The sequence below is a fragment of the Chaetodon auriga genome, chromosome 17 (assembly GCF_051107435.1).
Source record: "Chaetodon auriga isolate fChaAug3 chromosome 17, fChaAug3.hap1, whole genome shotgun sequence".
In the NCBI taxonomy this organism is placed as follows: Eukaryota; Metazoa; Chordata; class Actinopteri; order Chaetodontiformes; family Chaetodontidae; genus Chaetodon; species Chaetodon auriga.
The window spans coordinates 17,296,099-17,315,585 of record NC_135090.1 but is presented as its reverse complement, the minus strand read 5'-3'; the positions used below and the strand labels follow the sequence as shown (position 1 = coordinate 17,315,585).

Here is a 19,487-nt window from a genome sequence, read left to right as displayed (position 1 = left end):
AGCTGCACTTTCTGCTGCTTTCAAGAGCCTCTTTAATTAGTTAGAACCAGTGGAATCATAACAGACCTCCTCCCCCTACAGTACCTCCTCTCTTTTCCCTTTCACTTCTATATATATCACTCTGCTGCGAGAACCAACCAGCTCCAGGGACTCCTGTGCTCCTTCGCGTGCGTGTGTGTGTGCACGCGCGTGTGTGTGCGTTTGTAATTTTTTTGGTGCAGGCAGTGAGCTCAGCGTGGAGGTAAAGTGTGAGCGAATGTGTGGAGCTTTTGGCATGCATGCATGCAATGAAATATTCAGGTGACAGGCAGCCACTCTGCTCCTGGAAATCTCTTCTCCTTCAGCGTTCCTCCCTCTCTCTGCAGGAGCGTGCAGCGATGCTGCCAGGAGTTTCCGCTCGGGCTCCCTCCGTGTTCTTGCTGATTTTCCAGCAGCGGCTTCACTAAAGTGAGACATGCAAGCTGGAAAAGGGACACGCATGCATTGAATGTAGTCGCGTAGAGATACAGATATAAATGGAGGATAAAGAGCAGCAGGGCGGGCGGGGGGGGGGGGGTGCACAGAGAGTTGTTGTTGCCCACAGGCTCCAGAGCACTTTCTGCATTATACATCAGCCTCTTTCTTGTTTTTTTTTTTTCTTCCTCTTCCTTCCTGCCCCAAGTTACTGCAGGAGATATCAAAGGCACGGCTCTCCTTTAACCTCCTCCAGATCAGTTTCCAGTCGAATGCTGGAACACAAATGAAGGACACGACTTGTGTGTGCTTTCCAGCGCCGAGCAACTTACGCCCGTGAAGGCTTTGTGAAGGTCTGTGCTGAAGGCTCTTCGATACGAGCGGGAGGCACTCAGAGAGCTCCTGTTGCCTTGTGAAACGCTGGAAGTGGCTTGAAAGGTGGGAGGACGTGGCGGGATGGAGTGTGAATGGGCCGCAGTGGAGAGTGAACAGTATTTATAGGTTGCTTCTGTAGCAGGCCCAGACTGAGCTGTGACCTTAGCGCCGGTATTGACGGTTGAATATCGGCGAGAGAAGATGGCTTCATCTTCCTCCTCGCGGCCTTCTGAGTGACAGGTGACAGGTCTGTTTGTGAGCATGTGGAGCATCGCCAGACTAAAATCTAGAATATTTTTTCAGTCGTGTCAGTGCTTTCCAGCCTCGAGGAGCCATTGTTACAGGTTACACGTGTCTGAGAGTGAAATTCACTTCTTTGGTGAAGGCTGAAGATGAGCAGAACAAGAACAGATGAGAGAAGAAATAAGCAGATGATTTTCTTGCAGATTTGCTTGTCAACAAAGATTCACATTGAGCAGATTTTGGCTGCAGAGCTTTAATGTGTTTCCGCACACCCTCCACACAAAACAAACGGTGATAGTCATTGAATTTTCTGTTGTCTTCTCGCTCTCACAGCACCACACAGGGCTGGAAGACATCAGCCCCACTGAAGAGGTGACGGATACGGAGGACAACGAAGAGGAGGACCTGGGCGTCCTGGACGACCAGCGGAGCATCATCCTCCACCTGCTCTCCCAGCTCAAACTGGGCATGGACCTCACACGGGTACGCCTCCAGAGCCTGACTGTCCAATCACAGCCGCCGACTCGTGAGGATAAAGTTTGTGGGATGTTTTTAGTGCGTCATTTTTGGTCATTGTGGTTTTCCCAGGTGGTGTTGCCGACCTTCATTTTGGAGAAGCGGTCACTACTGGAGATGTACGCCAACTTCATGGCCCACCCCGACATGTTCCTGTCCATCACGGCCGGAGCCACGGCCGAGGACCGGATAGTCCGCTTTGTCGAGTACTACCTGACCGCCTTCCACGAGGGCCGGAAAGGCGCCGTGGCCAAAAAGCCCTACAACCCCGTGCTGGGCGAGACCTTCCACTGCTCCTGGGAAGTGCCTCGGGAAAAAGTCAAACCTTCGGTCAGGTCGAACCAGGGGTCCTCCTGGGAGCCGAGCAGGGGCCCCAACAACGCACAGCAGGCCGACGATTCACCGGGAGGCTGCTACAGAGTCCGGTTTGTGGCCGAGCAGGTGTCCCACCACCCGCCGGTGTCGGGGTTTTACTGCGAGTGCCGGGAGAGGAGGATGTGCGTCAACGCCCATGTGTGGACCAAGAGCAAGTTCATGGGGATGTCGATAGGAGTGTCCATGGTGGGAGAAGGTGAGCGAACCCACAGCATGTTCACTCACTCTGCTCTCAGCTGGTCTTTGTTTCCTTTTCTTTGCTGGACGAGCTGAAATTCTCCTTCAGATTAAGAGAAAAAGCATAAAAACAACATTATGGTAATAAATACAAACATAATCAGAGCGAGAAAATCAGTGGTGGAATCCCACCGATGCTCTTCACTTCAGAAAACAAGTACAGAGGTTATGTTGGCAAAATGTATTTAAAGTAGTGTTTTTGACATATGTTCAATTGAAAACAGCACAAAGACAATACATTTAATCTTTGACCTCATCAGCTTCACTGATTCTCGTAAATATCTGGAGCGATTTCACCACTTTGTGAACACGTGATTGGATGAATGCTGTTAATACATGGACTCTTGTAATTACTGTAAAGGCAGTTCAGGCCTGAGTTGTTGTTGTAGTCGATATAAAGGTCACAATGACGAGAACCTCAAACGGGAAACGACCTCACTTATCAACGCGGCTGACAAACACTAAATTAAACAGAGCACTGCCCTGAACGCAGCTCACCTTTTGTAACATGAATGACTTTTATTCGTTTTTAAGAAGGTTATTTTTGTGTCAGCTGAAAAACAGGAGGAACAACGTGTGAAAAACTCTGAAAATGGCGCTTTGTGTCTCACCTTTAAGCCGTGTGAGACCGTCTCAGCGTCCTGTCCTGCGTGAAAGAGGACGCGAGCTCTCCCATAGCAATCAATAAGCCAGTGCCGTCTGTCAGCACCGTCACACCGTGTACAGGAGGCGCGATGAGTCACCCTGAACAGGAAGTCCTTGAGTCCAATCGACTGACTCTGGATGCATGAACTGATTCAGTCCCCCGCCCCCCCCCCCCCCGGACTCGCCGTACCACCTGTTTGCAGGTTGTGACACAGCGGTTCATCACCATGTGCCGCCACCGGAGAACATAGTGACCCTCACCCCAGGAAATATTGATTGCTGGGTATTTTTTCTTGCAGTGGCTGCTTTCCTGAGAGCTTTTCATACTGTATTTCGTTATGAATGGCTCAGACTGGACTGATTGGCAGTGAGTCAGCAGCACCGGAAAAGGGCCGGCAGGTACAGCAGCTGATGCAGCCTCAGAGTTTCTGCGTACGTGACCAGCAGGATTTGGATTTGACCTGTGAGACGTGGTGATGCGCGGTTGCTCTGGTCGCCTCTGGGGCTGCGAGGATGGACGTCATGACTCTCATAGATTTACTGTACACTTTTCTGCCTCTTAAAAACAGAATTTCATCATTACATCTACACAGGTAAGAGGCAGAAGATAATTCGGCCGGTGTTACATCATAGTCTGTAGTAAGCTGTGACTGCTGTTGTGCAGATGTTGCTCTGAACATCTGGTTGTAAGCAGGTGACAGAAAGGACCTGATGACAATTAAATGCTGCATCCGTTGCTCCTGTCCCAAATAGTTTGAAACGTGTTGCTGCATCAAATTCTGAATCAGCAGATATTTCCAAAAATCGATGAAGCTGATGAAGTCAAACATTAAATATACTGTCTTTGCGCTGTTTACAGTTGAGTTCATGTCAAAGAGGATTAACATATTATCACGTTCTGTTGAGGCCATTCAGGTGATTTCAGTTACTGTGGCTGATCAGACCTGCTCATGCTGGGATCTAAACCTCCGTGCACCAGTCAGAATGATAAAACTGTAACTTGTCCCACAACAAAGCCAACAGGAGTCTGACCCAGTTAGTGCACGTCCACACAGTCCTGAGAAAAAGTCTAATCAGGCCAAACAGGTGAACATACCTGCCACGTGTATGCAGGGACTCCATACCTTTAACTTATGTATTTCTAACAGTTAAATGCTGCTTACTCATGGGTAAGAAAAATAATCTAAGTCGTGTATTTGACGCCGAGCTCCTGAGGATGAATTTATCTCTTTTGCTTTTGATGCTTGAAGTACAGTCGACTTCTAAAACCACATCTGACCACACGGGCGCCACATGGACTCGGCTCACCGCGGGCAGTGAAGCACAGCTGCGCCAGTGATCCCGTGCAAACATGTGATCACGGTGCGAGGACAGAAAGCTTTTTATGACCACGTGCCGTCGTTTACGACAGAACGAGCCCACCGGTGCTGACTGAAGGACGCCGGTGATGAGGATTAGTTGCATACGCTGAGAGTCGATCATGAGCTTTAAGTATAATGGCCTCTCTTATGGGTTCTGCTGCACTCGAGAGATGCAAACACAAGCTGCCTGAAGGAGATATCAGATGGTTTATATAATGTTCTTCGCAGTGGGTGTTCGCTCTGCTGAGTGTTATGCATTATGTGTAATAGAAAGCAATTATCGCTGCCTCCAGTCAGGTTAAATAACGTTACTTTCTTTTTTTTTATCGCCTGAACACACAGGACACCAGCACACTTTCATCACGTCACTTCAGAGATTGTTGAAAACAGTTTATTCCTTACATAACATCAAAGGTATAGGACAGCAGAATAAACTGCGCAGCCTCGTCATGACATTTCATTTAATGTATATATTTATATGTTATTTAGTCCCTGTTCAGTTTCTCTTCTCTGCCTGCTTTGTTTTACCAATGCGTCGTGAAGAAAACACCATCAGGCCCGTCGATTGTGTTTAGTACTCCAACATTTGATTATGCATGTAGACAAAGGGAGGCAGTGTGCAGCGAAGTCAGCTGGCTCGACGTGCTGCGGCTGATTCGAGTGTTTCAGCCCTCACGAACACGTTTCCTCTCAGTGTTTCACACATCAGCAACTCAGAAAATGTCTCTCTCCTCTCAGGGGTGCTTTGTCTCCTGGAGCACGACGAGGAGTACGTCTTCACGTTGCCCTGCGCCTACGCCCGCTCCATCCTCACCGTGCCCTGGGTGGAGCTGGGGGGCAAAGTCTCCATCAACTGCGTCAAGAGCGGCTACTCTGCCACCGTCACCTTTCACACCAAGCCCTTCTACGGAGGGAAGGTTCACAGGTGAGTGTTTGTTCTCTCCCTGCCTGTTGGCCTTTTCCTTTATGTACTAAGACGGTGTGACAGTATGATTACGGTGATCGATGGCAAATGTTGGCCATTTATTTATTGGATATCAGGCAGATTATGTCGCTCATTGCTCTTGAGATAAAGCCTCCTCCTGGACTCCAGCTGCATTAAAACAGTCTGGAAAGTCTTTTCTTCGCTCAGTTCGTTTTTCAGCAGTTCTGTCAAGTTAAAATTCCTTTTCAAAGTCTTCAAAGCTGCTGTTATACAGTCACTTCCTGGTCTTGCTGCCCCTCCGTGTCTCATGTTTTTTCATTCACTTTATCAGGAAGGATGACACACACAACATATTTCCAGTGATTTCATTTTCCCTATCACAAACATACACATACTGTAGCACACAAATATCCCATCAGCCTTTAATGTACTCGTCCATCTGCAGCGATAAAAACACCAGTGTGTGATGAGAGAACAGCAGCGCACTTCCTGACCCTTTGTGATGTAAAGCGATCCAACAGATTTCATGATAAAAGGGAAGAAATGCAGTATGCAAGTCAGGAAAAGACTGTTTACTGTGAGAAAATCATGCCTCAGAGTTGAAATACTGATGATAGAAAAAAGCCAGTCGGTGTAGAATTTGAACACTTTGCTAATTTCCAATCAGGTTCTCAGTTTACTACAAACAAACAAACACTTCTCCATCCTGTTAGAATCACTTATAAGACACTATATTTACAACCCCGTCACCTAGAAATTGCATATTAGTGCTGAGCAACTTAAGCATGATAAGCGCTTTTCATGGCGATGTTTAGGGACTTAAAGCACTGTGGTTGTATCTTAAGTGTCAAATAGTAACGCAGGTATAAATGTGCACAACAATGCAACGACAACCTGTCTGTCTGACCAACGCAGAGTGACGGCGGAGGTCAAACACAACCCCACCAACACCATCGTGTGCAAAGCGCAGGGCGAGTGGAACGGCACGCTGGAGTTCACCTACAGCAGCGGCGAAACCAAAGTGATCGACACGGCCAAGCTGCCGGTGACCAGGAAGAAGCTGCGGCCTGTGGAGAGGCAGGGCAGGACGGAGTCCAGGTGACAAACTCGCTCCATGTAATCTCCTGAAGAGGCAGGGCTGTGGAGGATCGCTCCTAAACGTCGCTGTGGCGTGTTGTACTTTTGCTTGCAGGCGGTTGTGGCAACACGTCACCAAGTCGCTGAAGGAAGGGAACATCGACGAGGCCACGGAGCACAAACACCGGCTGGAGGAGCGACAGCGAGGGGAGGAGAAGCAGAGAGCAGCTGACAACAAACCCTGGACACCCAAATACTTCACGAAAGAGGTACTGTGTTGGACATCACTTCCTGTTTACTGTATATGTATCGACTGTGTGAAATTCATGTTCCCACAAAGCTGTGTCCATGCATGTACAGTACACGCCTCCCTGCACATAGTACAACAATGCCATGTGTCAGACTGATAGAAAATGACTCTCATCTGACTCTAAACCTGAAGGAAGGATGCAAAATGTCCAGATCCTTGAGACCACTGCTCACTACAGAGTGTTTCTGAGAGATTTCTGCTGTCAGTGGGATTTTTGTTCTGCTCTCACCATTGAAAAATGACATAAAACAATCCAGCAGCAGTAGAATTTCAGGAAGCACTGAGTCTCTCGTTACTCTGGGTAATTCAGACTTCACTGTGAACGGTTTCATGTTTCCTCAGCAGAAAGCGGTTTCTCTGAAAACCGACGGCTGTGAATCAAAAAGTTCCAGGAAGTAAACACAGGAGCTGAACTGCGGCCGAATCCCAAACCCATACTACAAACCAATGCACAGCAGGTTTTCACTGAAAGCCATAACACAAAGTACCCTTTAGTACTGCAGTCTGGATCTGGGACATGTCTGAAAAGTCTCTTTGTTCCTGTCTGTGTCTCTGACGCCAGCAACATGGAAGAAATGACCGTCCCTCGTCTTCACGTGTTTAAGTCTGTCATTACTGTCTCTTGCAGGGAGACGGTTGGATCTACAACAGCCCGCTGTGGAAGTCCACCTGACACCTGAACGCGCTCTTCTCACGGACAATAGCTGAGCTCCTGCCCCTCCGCGGCGAGGGCAGAGGAGCCGTGACCTCCAGAGACCTTCAGACCTGAGCTATAGATCCCAGAGTGACACACAAACAGTAAAGAAGCAAGGTGCCAAAGGGATCTCCAGCCGGACGCTGGCTGGAGCTCTTGGGACAAAGTAAATTTTTATATACAGTTAATAGTATTACTATTCAAAGTAGAGTATTTCTATTTTTCACCTTGCCAAGGCCTTTTTTGCACATGCACAGTAATGAAGTTTGCCACTGGTGTTTTGCTTTAGTCTTTCTTCTTTTTTTTTTTTTTTAAACGATCAGTGTTTTCTCAGACATTGTCGATGTTTGGTCCCACGCTTTTAGTTTGTAAAGCAGCGTTAGAATGAATCGATACGAGTTCCCTGTAACACACACATTACCGTAGCTGTAAATGTGTTGTTTATAAAAGCACTTTTACCATAGAAAGAAATTTCAGATTTTATATCTATGGCTTCTACCAATCAGGGTGGTTTCTAAGAGCTTTACGGGAAACAAGAACACCGAACCAGATTTAAAACAGAGTATAGATCAAGAGGTAAAATGAGCCAATGTACTACATTAGATTATGTGTTAGTATATATTATTATACCGTACATTAGAGTGAGCTACTAGGAGGTAAAGGTCCTGATTGTTTTGTCTGCACTATGAATGTATTTGGGCACATTTTAGTAGTATGCTACTTTTCCATCTTACACGGTTCGCTTCTGCACACACTTTTTGTGTTCTGCCTTTTCATCGTGTCACGTCGCTCCAGTTACAGTATTCCACCCATCGAGCGAGACGCCTCCGCATCCTTTTACATTTCCATTACTACCTCTCTTATTCAGCTATTCCAGCCATTAGCCACTTTCTCTTCCAAAACAAAACACTCCTGGGTCTTCTAATCCTTTTTTTGCATCTGAGCCCCAAAGACGGCACTTGTGTAATTAGACAGCCGCCGCTCGGCCATGCCTGCTCAAGTTAACGCTCCTCCTTAGGTCGCCTGTGATGGTCATGAATATGGATGAGGAGGCTTGCAGGAACACACAACCATGTTCTCACATCTGGGGTCGCTGGAAGGTTGCCTCTGTGAAGAGGATAATCTGGCAGAATAAGTAATCAGTGGGATGAGCAGCCTGTTGGACAGAAGAGGAAATGCATCGTGTCACTGCGGCGGTGCTCACTGTTTCACCGTCCATGGCGCCGTTTTTTCAGGCTGTTTTCTAAACAAAGTAAAGCAGAAATTAACTGAGAGTAATCAACAGTTTATCCACTCATGCTGTTTTTCCACTGAGAATTGATTTTCTTAATGCCTTGTCATTATTTTTTGTCACGGAAGGACAAACTTTCAGCTCGTTCACGTGCATTTTCAAACAGCACTCGTATTTTGAGCCAGGTGATTTTAACCAGATGCCTATTTGTAGCTTATGCCATGACAGTACAGAGAACAAACCTGCAGCCGCCGTCTCCAGCAAACCACTGTTCATTACTGTTTTATGACACTCGCCTTACATGAAACTAACATGCAGTTTTGTTTTTATATCCAAGAGGATCCAGACTCACTGAAGTAGGTCGTGACTGTGGACGAAGGAGGGATTGTTCATTAATAAAGACCTTCTATCTTTTTTTAAATTAAACGTCGTCTCATCATGTCCTGAATGTATGTCTTGTCCTGCATTCAAGTGATTCCTCTCAAACTGCTGCTCCTCATTCACTCCTGAGGTTGAGGTCTGTGCAGCATCTTATTTCCCGTTTAAGATCATTTTGTTCTGAAATAAAAAAAAAAAAGTGCCATGGCAATCACAGGGTCTTTAACCTTGCTAGCGTTGTAGCTTCAGCATATAAAACCTAATGATGAAATTATCACAGATATTCAGAGTAAGTTACCTGGAGGATGAACTGTAATAACTCCCGCTGACCTTTCCTTGAACGCCACCAGCAGATTGTGAATCACCGCCACCAATTTTCAAGAAGTCAGCTCTCAAGAGGGCACCTTCAAAGCTAATGACCGAAACCTCAGCTGAAGATTAATGCTAACGGAGCAAATATGCTAATGGTAGCACGATAAATTAGCTAAATGCTAGCATGCTAAACATTGGCATGTTTACATGCTAACTATAACTGTGTTCAGAAGCAAAACATTACACACCAAATTTTTACATGTTAGCATGCAAACATGGCAACATGCTAGAGTATGACCATCCAGCAGTTAACACATTTAGCATGCTAAGTGTTAGCATATTTTCTAATCAACAGCAGTACAGGCTGAGCATGTTAACAGGCTATCTGTAGGTTAGCACATTAGCATGAGCAGAGTTTAGAAGCAGAGCTGAGTTTGAGACCTAAGTACAAAAGGATAAAACATGATTTTTGGAAAAATATGTCCTTTCCTCTGGCGTCATCCTCTTAAAAATTTAAGAATAATTGCCTGTTATAAACTTGTTTTTTAGGGTGAAGTGAGCATCACAACCCCATGTGGTCCAACTGTGGTTAAATTCTTTAAAGATGCCTTTTTTTTTTTTTTTTTTTGCCCTTAAATAATAATTATACTGAATGCTTTAACACATTCCTCTCTTATTCATGAGCTGCTTCACAGATCCAAATATCACACTAGGGGTCACCACATGGTTTCGCTCTGGAGAAACTGGCTTTAAAGTGCCTTATTCACACCAAGTGAAGAACATTCAGGAGTTATCTGTCGCTTGACTTTATATTTTTGAACCAATATTTCCCCACATATGACTGGATTCCACCTCGTGACCACGCAAACACAAGCATGCTTCTCAAACCCACCACCAACTATCCTCCCGCTGTGAGACTTCAGTCATTTGTTATACATGCGGTTGCAGACTCAGAAGCGAACGTCTTCATCCAAAGGATAATGCTGCCATCAAGTGGTTGGCTTCCTGCTCACCTAGACTGAAAAATATGAATAAATTCAACTGTCCGTTAAGAATTCTGCACAATGCTTTGGACTCGACAAAAACAACAACTTACACAAGTGTTTTCATTAAAGTGTATATTTAAAGATGGCTGAACAGAAGAACAATGTAAAAATGTAAACTCTGAAGGTGAGGGAGGGATTTCATCAAACATGAACGGTGTTGGGGACAGACGGCACTGAGCTACTAAGAAATGACTCAACTTAGTAGAGGAAGGAACTGTTCCACCGCTCCTAAGTAACACAAAACGTAAGAAAAATGAAAAACATAAGAGGGCAACAAACTGCACATCACATTAAGGCTTAGTCTGCACTCTCTCCTCACTTGACAAATGAGAAACCAAAGGGCTCGACACAGTTTCAGGCGCCGTGCGGCTGAATAACAATGTGGCATCGTGTCAAAGGTCTGAAGCCTGAAACGGTGACGCTCGGCTGCGGAGAAGAACAAAGCAAGAAGAACAAAGCGATTCAGACACAGTTTCTTAAAAAGCAGAAAATTAACAGGTGATACCGATAAAAAAAAAAAAAAAAGTCACTTCCTGTGAGGTGTGACAAAACAAGTGCGGCTGTATGATGTGTGAGTGTTTGATCACTGACTTGATAAAAAAGTTACTGAAGCGTGCACGTACAGAAACTCCTTCAGTGTATCTGAAGAGCCCAGACACAAAGAACAGTGCAGTGCCCGACCGCTAACAGGTCAAAGGTTACAGCTCCCGAGAGCCGTGTCCCAACTCTACAGTGCACACACAGCCCAAACGATGAGGCGACTCATCCATCAATCAGCGAACAGGAAACTGATCAGTAGCTATTTATTAATTAAGGAATTTTTCAAAGAATTTCCAAAAAATGAATTTGGTTTGTCTCACTTAGTATCAGCTTGGACAAAAAAATCCCTGTCACACTCTTCCAATTTTGATTAATCAATAACAAAATGAATCATTCAGTGCGTCTGTACTGTATGTTGATATTGTCATTTAGTCATTAATCGATTGATGGAAAATTAAAGGGCCATTCCACCAAGTTCACACAGGTGTGGGGCTTTACTAGACATGGACACTAGTGAGCTGCATCATGGGAAATATGGAATGCAGCCATTTTGGATCCTGACTCGTGCTGTGGACTAAAGGTCAGAGATCACCTCATCGTCAGTGTCTCTTATGTCCACTGACTTTATGAAGAAAAAAAAAAAGGGTGAAATACCCCTTTAATTGCCAACCAATCAATTTATCCAATCAGTCATTTTTCAAGCAGTAATGATGCTCCACTGTGAGGATTTGCTGCTTTTCTTAATTTTAAGATTTCACTGACATTTTATGGACAAAGCTCATTAATTAATACCACTTGGCTGCAGCCTGAATGCTCACTGACATATCTGTGTGAATCCACAACACGCTCAGACTCGTGTGCAGTATGGAATCAGGACACAGCTCTAAAGAGCCCTAAAGGTGGTCGTCAGTCCACCGTAGTCACAGACTGATGATGATGATGGAAGTTCTTCTCGGTTCAGGTTCAGTGCCTGCGTTATAACCACCCCCCTTCACAGTTCACCAGTCTATTTCCAGACCTCTTCAAAATGCCCATTATCCAAAGCCTCAGTGTGGTCGCTGCATCGATACACACAGACGAGCTAAAACAAAGTAGAGACGGTCACAAATGAATGAGGCGATGATGACCAGCGATGAGGCACTAGGCTTTGCACACTGAACTAGAGAGCTCCCCCTGCAGGAAGGGAGGTCTAATTTATTATCACTACTTCTTACACACAGTTGTTGCTTGCGTCCGTCTTTAAAACCCTAGCAGCAGAAATTTACAATCTATGCAATTTATGAAAAAGAGGGGCCCGGGGGAATCCGTTGACCTTCGTCTCAACAGATTTCCAATTCTGGATAGAAAATTGGAAAAAGAAGGACAAGGTTTTTTAAAAAACATCACTGGAATTGAAACAAAAAAAGGGAAATCAAAGCATCTTCTGATATTAAATGGCTCAAAATTCTGTTTTTTCATTCATAAGTTCAGTTTTTCTTGATAAGGAATCCCCACCGAGGATTAATATTAGCCTTAGGTAGAACGAAAAAACTGAATTTTCAGCCGTTAACTATAAATTCGACTTTATATCAGAAATACTTTGATGCCCGTTTCTTAAAAAAGCTCTGTTTCTATTTTCCAATGTTCGTTTCAGAAGAGGAAATCGACTGAGACGAAGGTCGGCAGATTTGGGGGGAGCATTGTAAAAATTCACATTCATTCTTTCAACAAAATCTCAAGCCCCTCTGTACAAGAATTATTGCATTCACTGTTCTATTTGCGGTCATACAAAAAACCAAAACCCGGAAAACAATCACAAAAAGAAACAGAGAATAACAAAAACCGCATATTTAAAAATCACCACAATAATCCAATATATTATCATCCTTTTAGACATTTTCTTTACATAACATATTTACACATTAGGCCAATTTTTTTTCTAACGAATTTTGCTGAAAAAGGAAGGTTGGGGAGCCAGGCAGACATGAAGGAGATGATGATGATGATAAAAAGGTTAATATTACAGACGGACTGTGCCTAGACGGTGACGTTCCTCCATACCGCATACTGTCCTCTGTACACGTGTCAGGAACAAGTCCTCAGCTTTTCGCTCCTCACTCTCAGGAATGAGTTCAACATGTGCCGTGGAGCAAGGTCGATGGGTCTTTGGTGCAAATGTTCCTAGTCTTCCCTCGCTTCCCCCTCCACCTCCTCTCGCCCCGATCCCCGTACTGATAAGCAGTTAATTAACGTACCACAAAAAAAAAAAAAAAAAAATGAACCGACGCCAAACCAAGTAGAGCAGCCCTATGCCTCGCCACACATTCAAGTACAAAGTAAAAAAATAAATCAGAAAAACAAAAACGGGAGAAAATAAGCCAAGACAAAGATCCTCAGGATAAAACGGACAACAGTTCTGGAGCTAGCCAGATATGACACTTCAACTTCCTCAACACACGGGGGCGCTCTAATGAGACGCGCTGGAGACCGAGTGCCAGATTAACGGCCCCTGTGTTCTTCTTCATTGGTTGTTCGAGGTTTCTTCGCATGTGTTTGTTTTCCTAGAAGAGTTCGTCACCGTCGTCATTATTTTTTTTGGAGCTTCTTGCCTTTCCTCAGGACAAGCTTGTTCTTGATGTGTCCTCGCTTCCTCTTGGCAGTCTGGTCAGAGGGACGGAAAAAAGATAAATCCAGTGACAAACCGTCCAAAAAAAAATCAACGGAACAAATAATGAAATAACTTTCATCCAGAATTTAAATGACTGGCATAATATAAATATTCATTGAAGAGTGACTTAACTAAAGAATCCCACATCAGAGATAGTAAGCTATACGTCACAGTGACTCTGCTACAGTCTGTAAATGATTTTTGTCTTTTTAAGGGGAAAATCCAGTGATTCTGTCCTGAAGGCCAAAATAAAATCAATAAAATAACATTAAATATGTGGAAAAATGCATGATGCACATATAAAAACAGGAATGAGCATGCAAGCAGTTAGTTTACAGTGAGTAAAACAGTGTTTTGCCTCCACGTCGGCTCTTCAAACAGCTCTGAATCACCGCCTCGATTGTTGCAAGTAACACATTTAAAACACGAAACAGGGTGTGTGCTGCTACCTTTTTGGAGGTGTACTTCTGCTTGGGCACTACGCTGCGCAGCTTGTGGTCCAGCGGCTCTCTGTTGTCCAGGTTCTTGACCTTGTAGATCCTGACCAGCCAGTGCTCCGAGGTGAACGCCTCCTCCAGGTGCTTGAACTTGATGTCCTTGTTGCCGATCTCTGCGTTGCGCGTTCGGTCAAAGCCAGGAGGCGTCCGGAAGTCCAGCTGAGAGATGGATATGGTGGTCATTCGGCTGATTGGCTAGCAGCTAGCTGTGCGTGTTGGTTAACTGTCGCATCAAAAATGCTTCTTCGTTTAAAGGAACAGTCCGGACTAAAGAGACGAGAGGATCGATACCACTCTCGTATCTGTATGTTGAATATGAGGCTACAGCCAGCAGCCGGTTAGCTTAGCTTCACACAAAGACTGGAAACAGGGAAATAGCTTGCTTGACTTTAAATGCAACAAAATCCAAAATAGTCCTTTTTCCACATATAGTGATCCGTGTTTCCAGTCTTTATGCCAAGCTAAGCTAAGCTAACCTGCTGCTGCAGGCTGTAGCTTCGTATTTCCAGATGTGAGAGCGGTTTCTTTGTCCAACTCTGAGCGAGAAGACAAATATTTTGTCAAACTTTTCCTTTCAAGAAAACTGAGAAACAAAAAGGCCCAAAGTCTTATGAAGACAATTAAAATGCAATTCTGGTTTAATTTCATCTCAGCCCGCTGCAGTTTAACTAATCCAAACATTGGTGCTGAGCTGCTACAAACCAGAACAAACACAATTATAAAAGAATAATAAAAAGTTTGATGGTACTTTGATTACAGAGCAGCGTCTGCCCTGTGGCGACGGTTCCATTATGCTCTGTATGAGCCACTTAGAGCCTCTTCTCCCTGTGATGCTGCTCTAAAAGCCTTTGACAGCTGCTCTTACGTTGTCCTTGTCACATTTGATTTGACCTGGTCACCTTTGCTCTCAAAGCTACAGTCTACCGTCGCCTCTCTCGCGCCTCCTCTCTCCCTTCGGGCACCATCTACTGTACCTTGGCATCTCGATTATGCCTTTGGCCAGCTTCAGAGGACAGAGTGTGAAATATCAAATTATTATTAGTCACAACAGTTTAGACCCTCGATTTGTATTTATTACCACTGTTCGACTTGTTTAAGTGTATAGAAAAAGAAATAAATGAGGAGGTTTCTGGGGAGAGGTGGAGTCCACGGGTCCTTCCATACTTCCTATTCTGCATGTATTATGCCCCGTCAGTATTATCCTTTAATCTCCACTCACCGCTGCAAACTGCATCCATCCTCAGCTATCCTTTACGGTTCACCCCACTCTACTTATTGTCTTTCTCCTGACGTCCTCTAAGCCTCCGTTTCACCTTGTCACATCCTGTTTCCGTAAACCTAATCTACCCCCCCCCGCTCTCTTTCTCTCCTCCCTCGCCGCTCAGTCCATTCTGTCCTCCGTCTCCTCCTGCGCCTCAGTCTCTCCATCGTTTTTCCCTGAAACAGCTCTGTCTGAGAGCTGCACAGAGCTTTGGCTGGCTGTCTGCGGATGGCTGCTGGCCGGGCCTCATCTACAGTGGAGATGTAAGCATCTGCGAGAAGGAGCTCTCTCATCTCCCCTCTGCTACCTGCCAGAAGTAGCCATGGCACATTTCAAAGCTTCCGCCAATCCTTCATATTCCTCCTCCAGCCTTTCTTTCCTCCCCAACAGCCTCCTTCTCCCAACCTCAGGAGCTCCCCAAGGCATCTCCTTAAATCCTCTTCCGCCTGTCTGTCAGCCAGCTCTGCTTTTAAGATACAGTATCAAGAAGTTTTACACCTTTGGTGGCGGCAGCTGCTTGTTATTCTCCGGCAAAGCTGCGTGCTGCATAATATATAGTAGCCGTACTTTTTACTTTTTGGCGATAGCAGCTGCTTGTTACTTTCTGATCTTGGCACAAAGCTAGAACTCATTATTTGTACCTATGAAGTGGATCATAACCCCCACAAAACTGCTTTATATTCACTGAAGAGTTTTTCTCCGGCCCTGACCTCAGACCTGGAGTTAAAAAAAACGTTCAAAGACGTGCAGAGTTAGGCCGTTTTTGGCGATGTTAACTCGCCTTTCATTAGAGCTTCTCTGCTCACCTGCATTTCGCCAAATCGGTAATAGGACATCTTGTACATGAGGCAGTTGAGCAGAGTTGGTGAACCGGCCTTGTCCACTCTGAACTCTCCCTGAGGCGTGAAGTAGTCGCTCTCCTGAAGAACACAGAGAGGAAAGTATGATGAAGAGCAGGAAACTTGCAGATGGTGTGTGACTACCTGCATGTTCTGGCTGCTCTGAACAGCCTAATTTCTCGAGTGTATGTAAACCTGCTGGGCGTGTTTTTGTGGTACACTGATGCGCTGGAGCAGAGTCAGCTGCAGCACTCGTGATGCTGTATGTTGACAAGCCAGCCAAAAAAAAAAAAAAAAAAAAAAAAGTAAACAGGGACATCGTGAACTTGAAAATGTAATATTTTCTGCCCTTTAAAAAAAAGCGGTGCTGTTCAGGATGTGCCTACAAGTCAAGGATAACGTGTCATGAATGTGCTACAATGCAGTGTATCCCCAAGGTAACACACTCATATTTTACAAGTCTATTTTATTTTATTTCCTTGTGATCCACTCAGAATATTTTTTTTTTCAGTCAGGTACATTCATCATCATCTTTTGCCAAGGGAAGGCTGCTCTCAATATTTCTCCAGGTCTATCTGAATGAAGGAGAAAGCGACAAGGTCCAGAGCAAATGTTTAAAGACTTGTACTAATTAACTTTTAACTTAATTAGCTGACCAAAAGCGGATCCCATCACATCTTGCCCTGTTAAACATCCTCGCTCTAACACCTACCACCACACCCAATTTAACTCTCTAAACTTTCTTTGCTCACATGCTAATATAGACTCCCCAAAGAATATGTGTCAGTTAAATTGGATCCAACACACAGCACTTATTTAAAAAGATAAATATGTCACTTTTAAAGCTGGTTCGCCGTTATTTCGTTCTTCCACAACAGTGGTGATGAAGACCAGGAGCAAATGGCAGGAGTTTTCATTAAAACAAAATTATGACTGGTGTGTTAACTGCATGCTGAATTAATCAGAGCACACGAGGCCAAATTGCCTCGTAAGTTATCATATGAGCGGATGCTGACGGTGTAGCATTTAAAAAGGTTTTCTTCTTTTAAAAATGGAGTCTGGCACAGGGCCCACCTTACATAAAATACACTGGGACTACATTAGATCTCTTTCAGCTAACTTCAAGGAAGAACAATTAGGCCAAAACAGCATCTCCGATCGGTTTTAACCAAGTATTCTGTGGCCAAACACAAAAACACTGAATCTGTCAGTTCGTAGCCGGTAAGTGTGGAGGAGCTGAGAAAATGACAGCAGAACGCAGGAAAGACTCTCACACGGAGCTGAAATGAAACCAGTGCACATAAATTAGGTAAATAACATAAATAAAATATTTTGTTCTTCTTTCAGGGAGGCGGTGGGGGACTGGCAGGGGAAACACTGCAGCGGGCGAAACAGAGTGTGTCCTTGAGCATCGCTGTGAAGAGTGAGTGTGTGAGAGTGAAGAGGAAACATTGATTTCTCTGCTGTGTGAGCGCCTGCTACACGGTGTCCTGGACAATCGCCGCAGTGGCAGGTGCTGCTGCCTCGCACTCACCCTGATGTCTTTGGGGTGCTCTCCCTCCGCTATCCTCACCATCCACAGGAACTTGTTTATGTCGTCTCCCGAGTAGCCGATCACACCTCCAAAGATGATCAGAACGTAGTCCACGTCCAGCGACCTCATGATTTGGTAGGCTGCGCTCTCGTTGGACGACATGGCTTTCCCCACCTAAAGACCGCGATAAAGAACGACAGGTTTAATTTGGGCTTTACAAGAGACTGTGTTCCCATTCAGCGGCGGCCATGGTGATTAAACAGAGATCCATCTTGTTTTCTCTGAAATTACATCGCCTATGGACAGATGCTGAAGAGACAACAGTCAGCAGGTAGAAAGCAGGAGCGATGAAAGCTGGAGGGTTTCTAACAGACTTACCTGAAAGCCAAAAAAACATGACTCTACATTTGGCAGCAGTGAGAGAACAAAATAAATCAAACTCACAGAACCTGACAGCAATTAACTGAAATCCCCCCACAGTGTAAATTCAGTGGGAAAAGTTTAAGCAAACAAGATTATCTGGCTTGTTGGAAGGAGAGGTTTTATACAATGTGGCAATTACATAAAAAATTCACTGAAGAGCCTGCTAATCATCCAGCGGCTGCGAGAAGAAATCATTTGTTTCTCTGTACGTGCCTGAATTCAAGGAGTGAAACAGCAAAGAGACGAAGGACGGCAAGAGAGAAGCAGATGGAGGCTCACCAGCGCTATGTGGCTGTTGTTCCACGTGTTGTTATCCACTAGTGTGGTCCTGTTGGCCATGCCGGCTATTTGGTAGCCGTAGTCCCACCATGACATGACGCGTGCGTGCTCGTCCGTATTCTGTCTCAACCAGTAGTAGGCCTCCCTGAAGTCATCCAGGATGTTGCGCGTCCTAACGAGGAGAAAAAGGTTGACAGGTAACGGCGTCGACAGGCGTATGGCTGCGGAGCCTATTAATATTTCAGACTTAAGACTTTGAATCAGAAGGGCAACAACAGCTGAAAATAGAGCATCCATCCATAATAATCTGAGGGTTAAAAACATCTCCAACTTTAAACGTCCGTGTCCTAAATTTACCTCCAGGAGCGGGAGCAGACACAGAGACAGGCAACCAATTAACCGCAGTTATGGTAATTACATTATGTCTGTGCGTCCTTGTGCATTTATGCCTGTGTATAAGTGCGATGGAGAAAAAGCAGTGACAGCTATGCTCTCTGTAGCATGGCGAAACCATTGTCTGAGATGTGCCGCCGTATCATTAATATATGTATGAGAACTTGCTTCTACCATTTAGTCTTGGCCTTCAGTATTTCCTCCCTAATACTTAAAGAGAATAATTATGCCCGTAAAGAGTCTCACAGAGAATAATATATCAGCTTTTTGTAAATTCAGAGATGGTCCACAGATGTTTTCTGTGACCTAGAAACACTAAGTCAAGCAATCAGACTAACGCTTATAGGTGCACATAACAATATTTCCACAAACCTCTGATGAAATATACATATACTCCCTCTCTCCTGCTGCTCTGTGTTCATGCATGCTCACACGTGCTCATTTGCATGCAAGGTGGAGCGTGCCGTCCTTCAGCATTATGAACGACTACTGCAGACTTTGCTTGGCTCCTCGCGGTTATTTAACATCCATTAGCACATTACAAGCGAAGTGTGTGTGTGTGTGTGTGCATGCGTTACCCGTCGTGGTTGTATGAGGCGAGCACCACGCTGGGGCTGGAGTAGGCGTTGCTGGTGACCCAGGTGCAGTGGACGGCGAACATCATCAGCAGCATCAACATGAGCATGGTGACGATGGACTTGATGTTTGGACCCAAACCCTCTTCGGCCTTCTCCTGCTCTGACACATGCTTGCGTACCTTGCCGGCCTGCAGGGGGAGACACATACTATTATGATGGACTGCAATGTCTCCAGTGTTCCAGAGAGATGAATTACTGGGTGCAATAAATTATTGAATGAACTAATTGAGCAAAGCATCTTAGAGCATCTAAGCTTCC

At 45.0% G+C, this 19,487-nt stretch overlaps 2 protein-coding genes across 2 annotated transcripts in view; one reads left to right on the top strand and one right to left on the bottom strand.

Annotated features, from left to right (window-relative positions):
- The window catches only part of osbpl10a (oxysterol binding protein-like 10a), a 67,710-nt gene extending 58,842 nt beyond the window's left edge, over positions 1–8,868 (top strand). The window contains exons 8-13 of the mRNA XM_076755171.1: positions 1,405–1,554; positions 1,660–2,158; positions 4,944–5,130; positions 6,046–6,228; positions 6,323–6,476; positions 7,146–8,868. Of these exons, the coding sequence (XP_076611286.1) occupies positions 1,405–1,554; positions 1,660–2,158; positions 4,944–5,130; positions 6,046–6,228; positions 6,323–6,476; positions 7,146–7,190 (1,218 nt within the window). The 3' untranslated portion in view covers positions 7,191–8,868. The remainder of the gene's footprint in view (positions 1–1,404; positions 1,555–1,659; positions 2,159–4,943; positions 5,131–6,045; positions 6,229–6,322; positions 6,477–7,145) is intronic.
- A 1,365-nt stretch (positions 8,869–10,233) lies between these two features.
- The window catches only part of LOC143335279 (dolichyl-diphosphooligosaccharide--protein glycosyltransferase subunit STT3B), a 75,731-nt gene continuing 66,477 nt past the window's right edge, over positions 10,234–19,487 (bottom strand). The window contains exons 11-16 of the mRNA XM_076754571.1: positions 19,170–19,357; positions 18,199–18,370; positions 17,497–17,670; positions 15,930–16,043; positions 13,815–14,021; positions 10,234–13,358 (exon numbers count right to left, since the gene is read on the bottom strand). Of these exons, the coding sequence (XP_076610686.1) occupies positions 13,284–13,358; positions 13,815–14,021; positions 15,930–16,043; positions 17,497–17,670; positions 18,199–18,370; positions 19,170–19,357 (930 nt within the window). The 3' untranslated portion in view covers positions 10,234–13,283. The remainder of the gene's footprint in view (positions 13,359–13,814; positions 14,022–15,929; positions 16,044–17,496; positions 17,671–18,198; positions 18,371–19,169; positions 19,358–19,487) is intronic.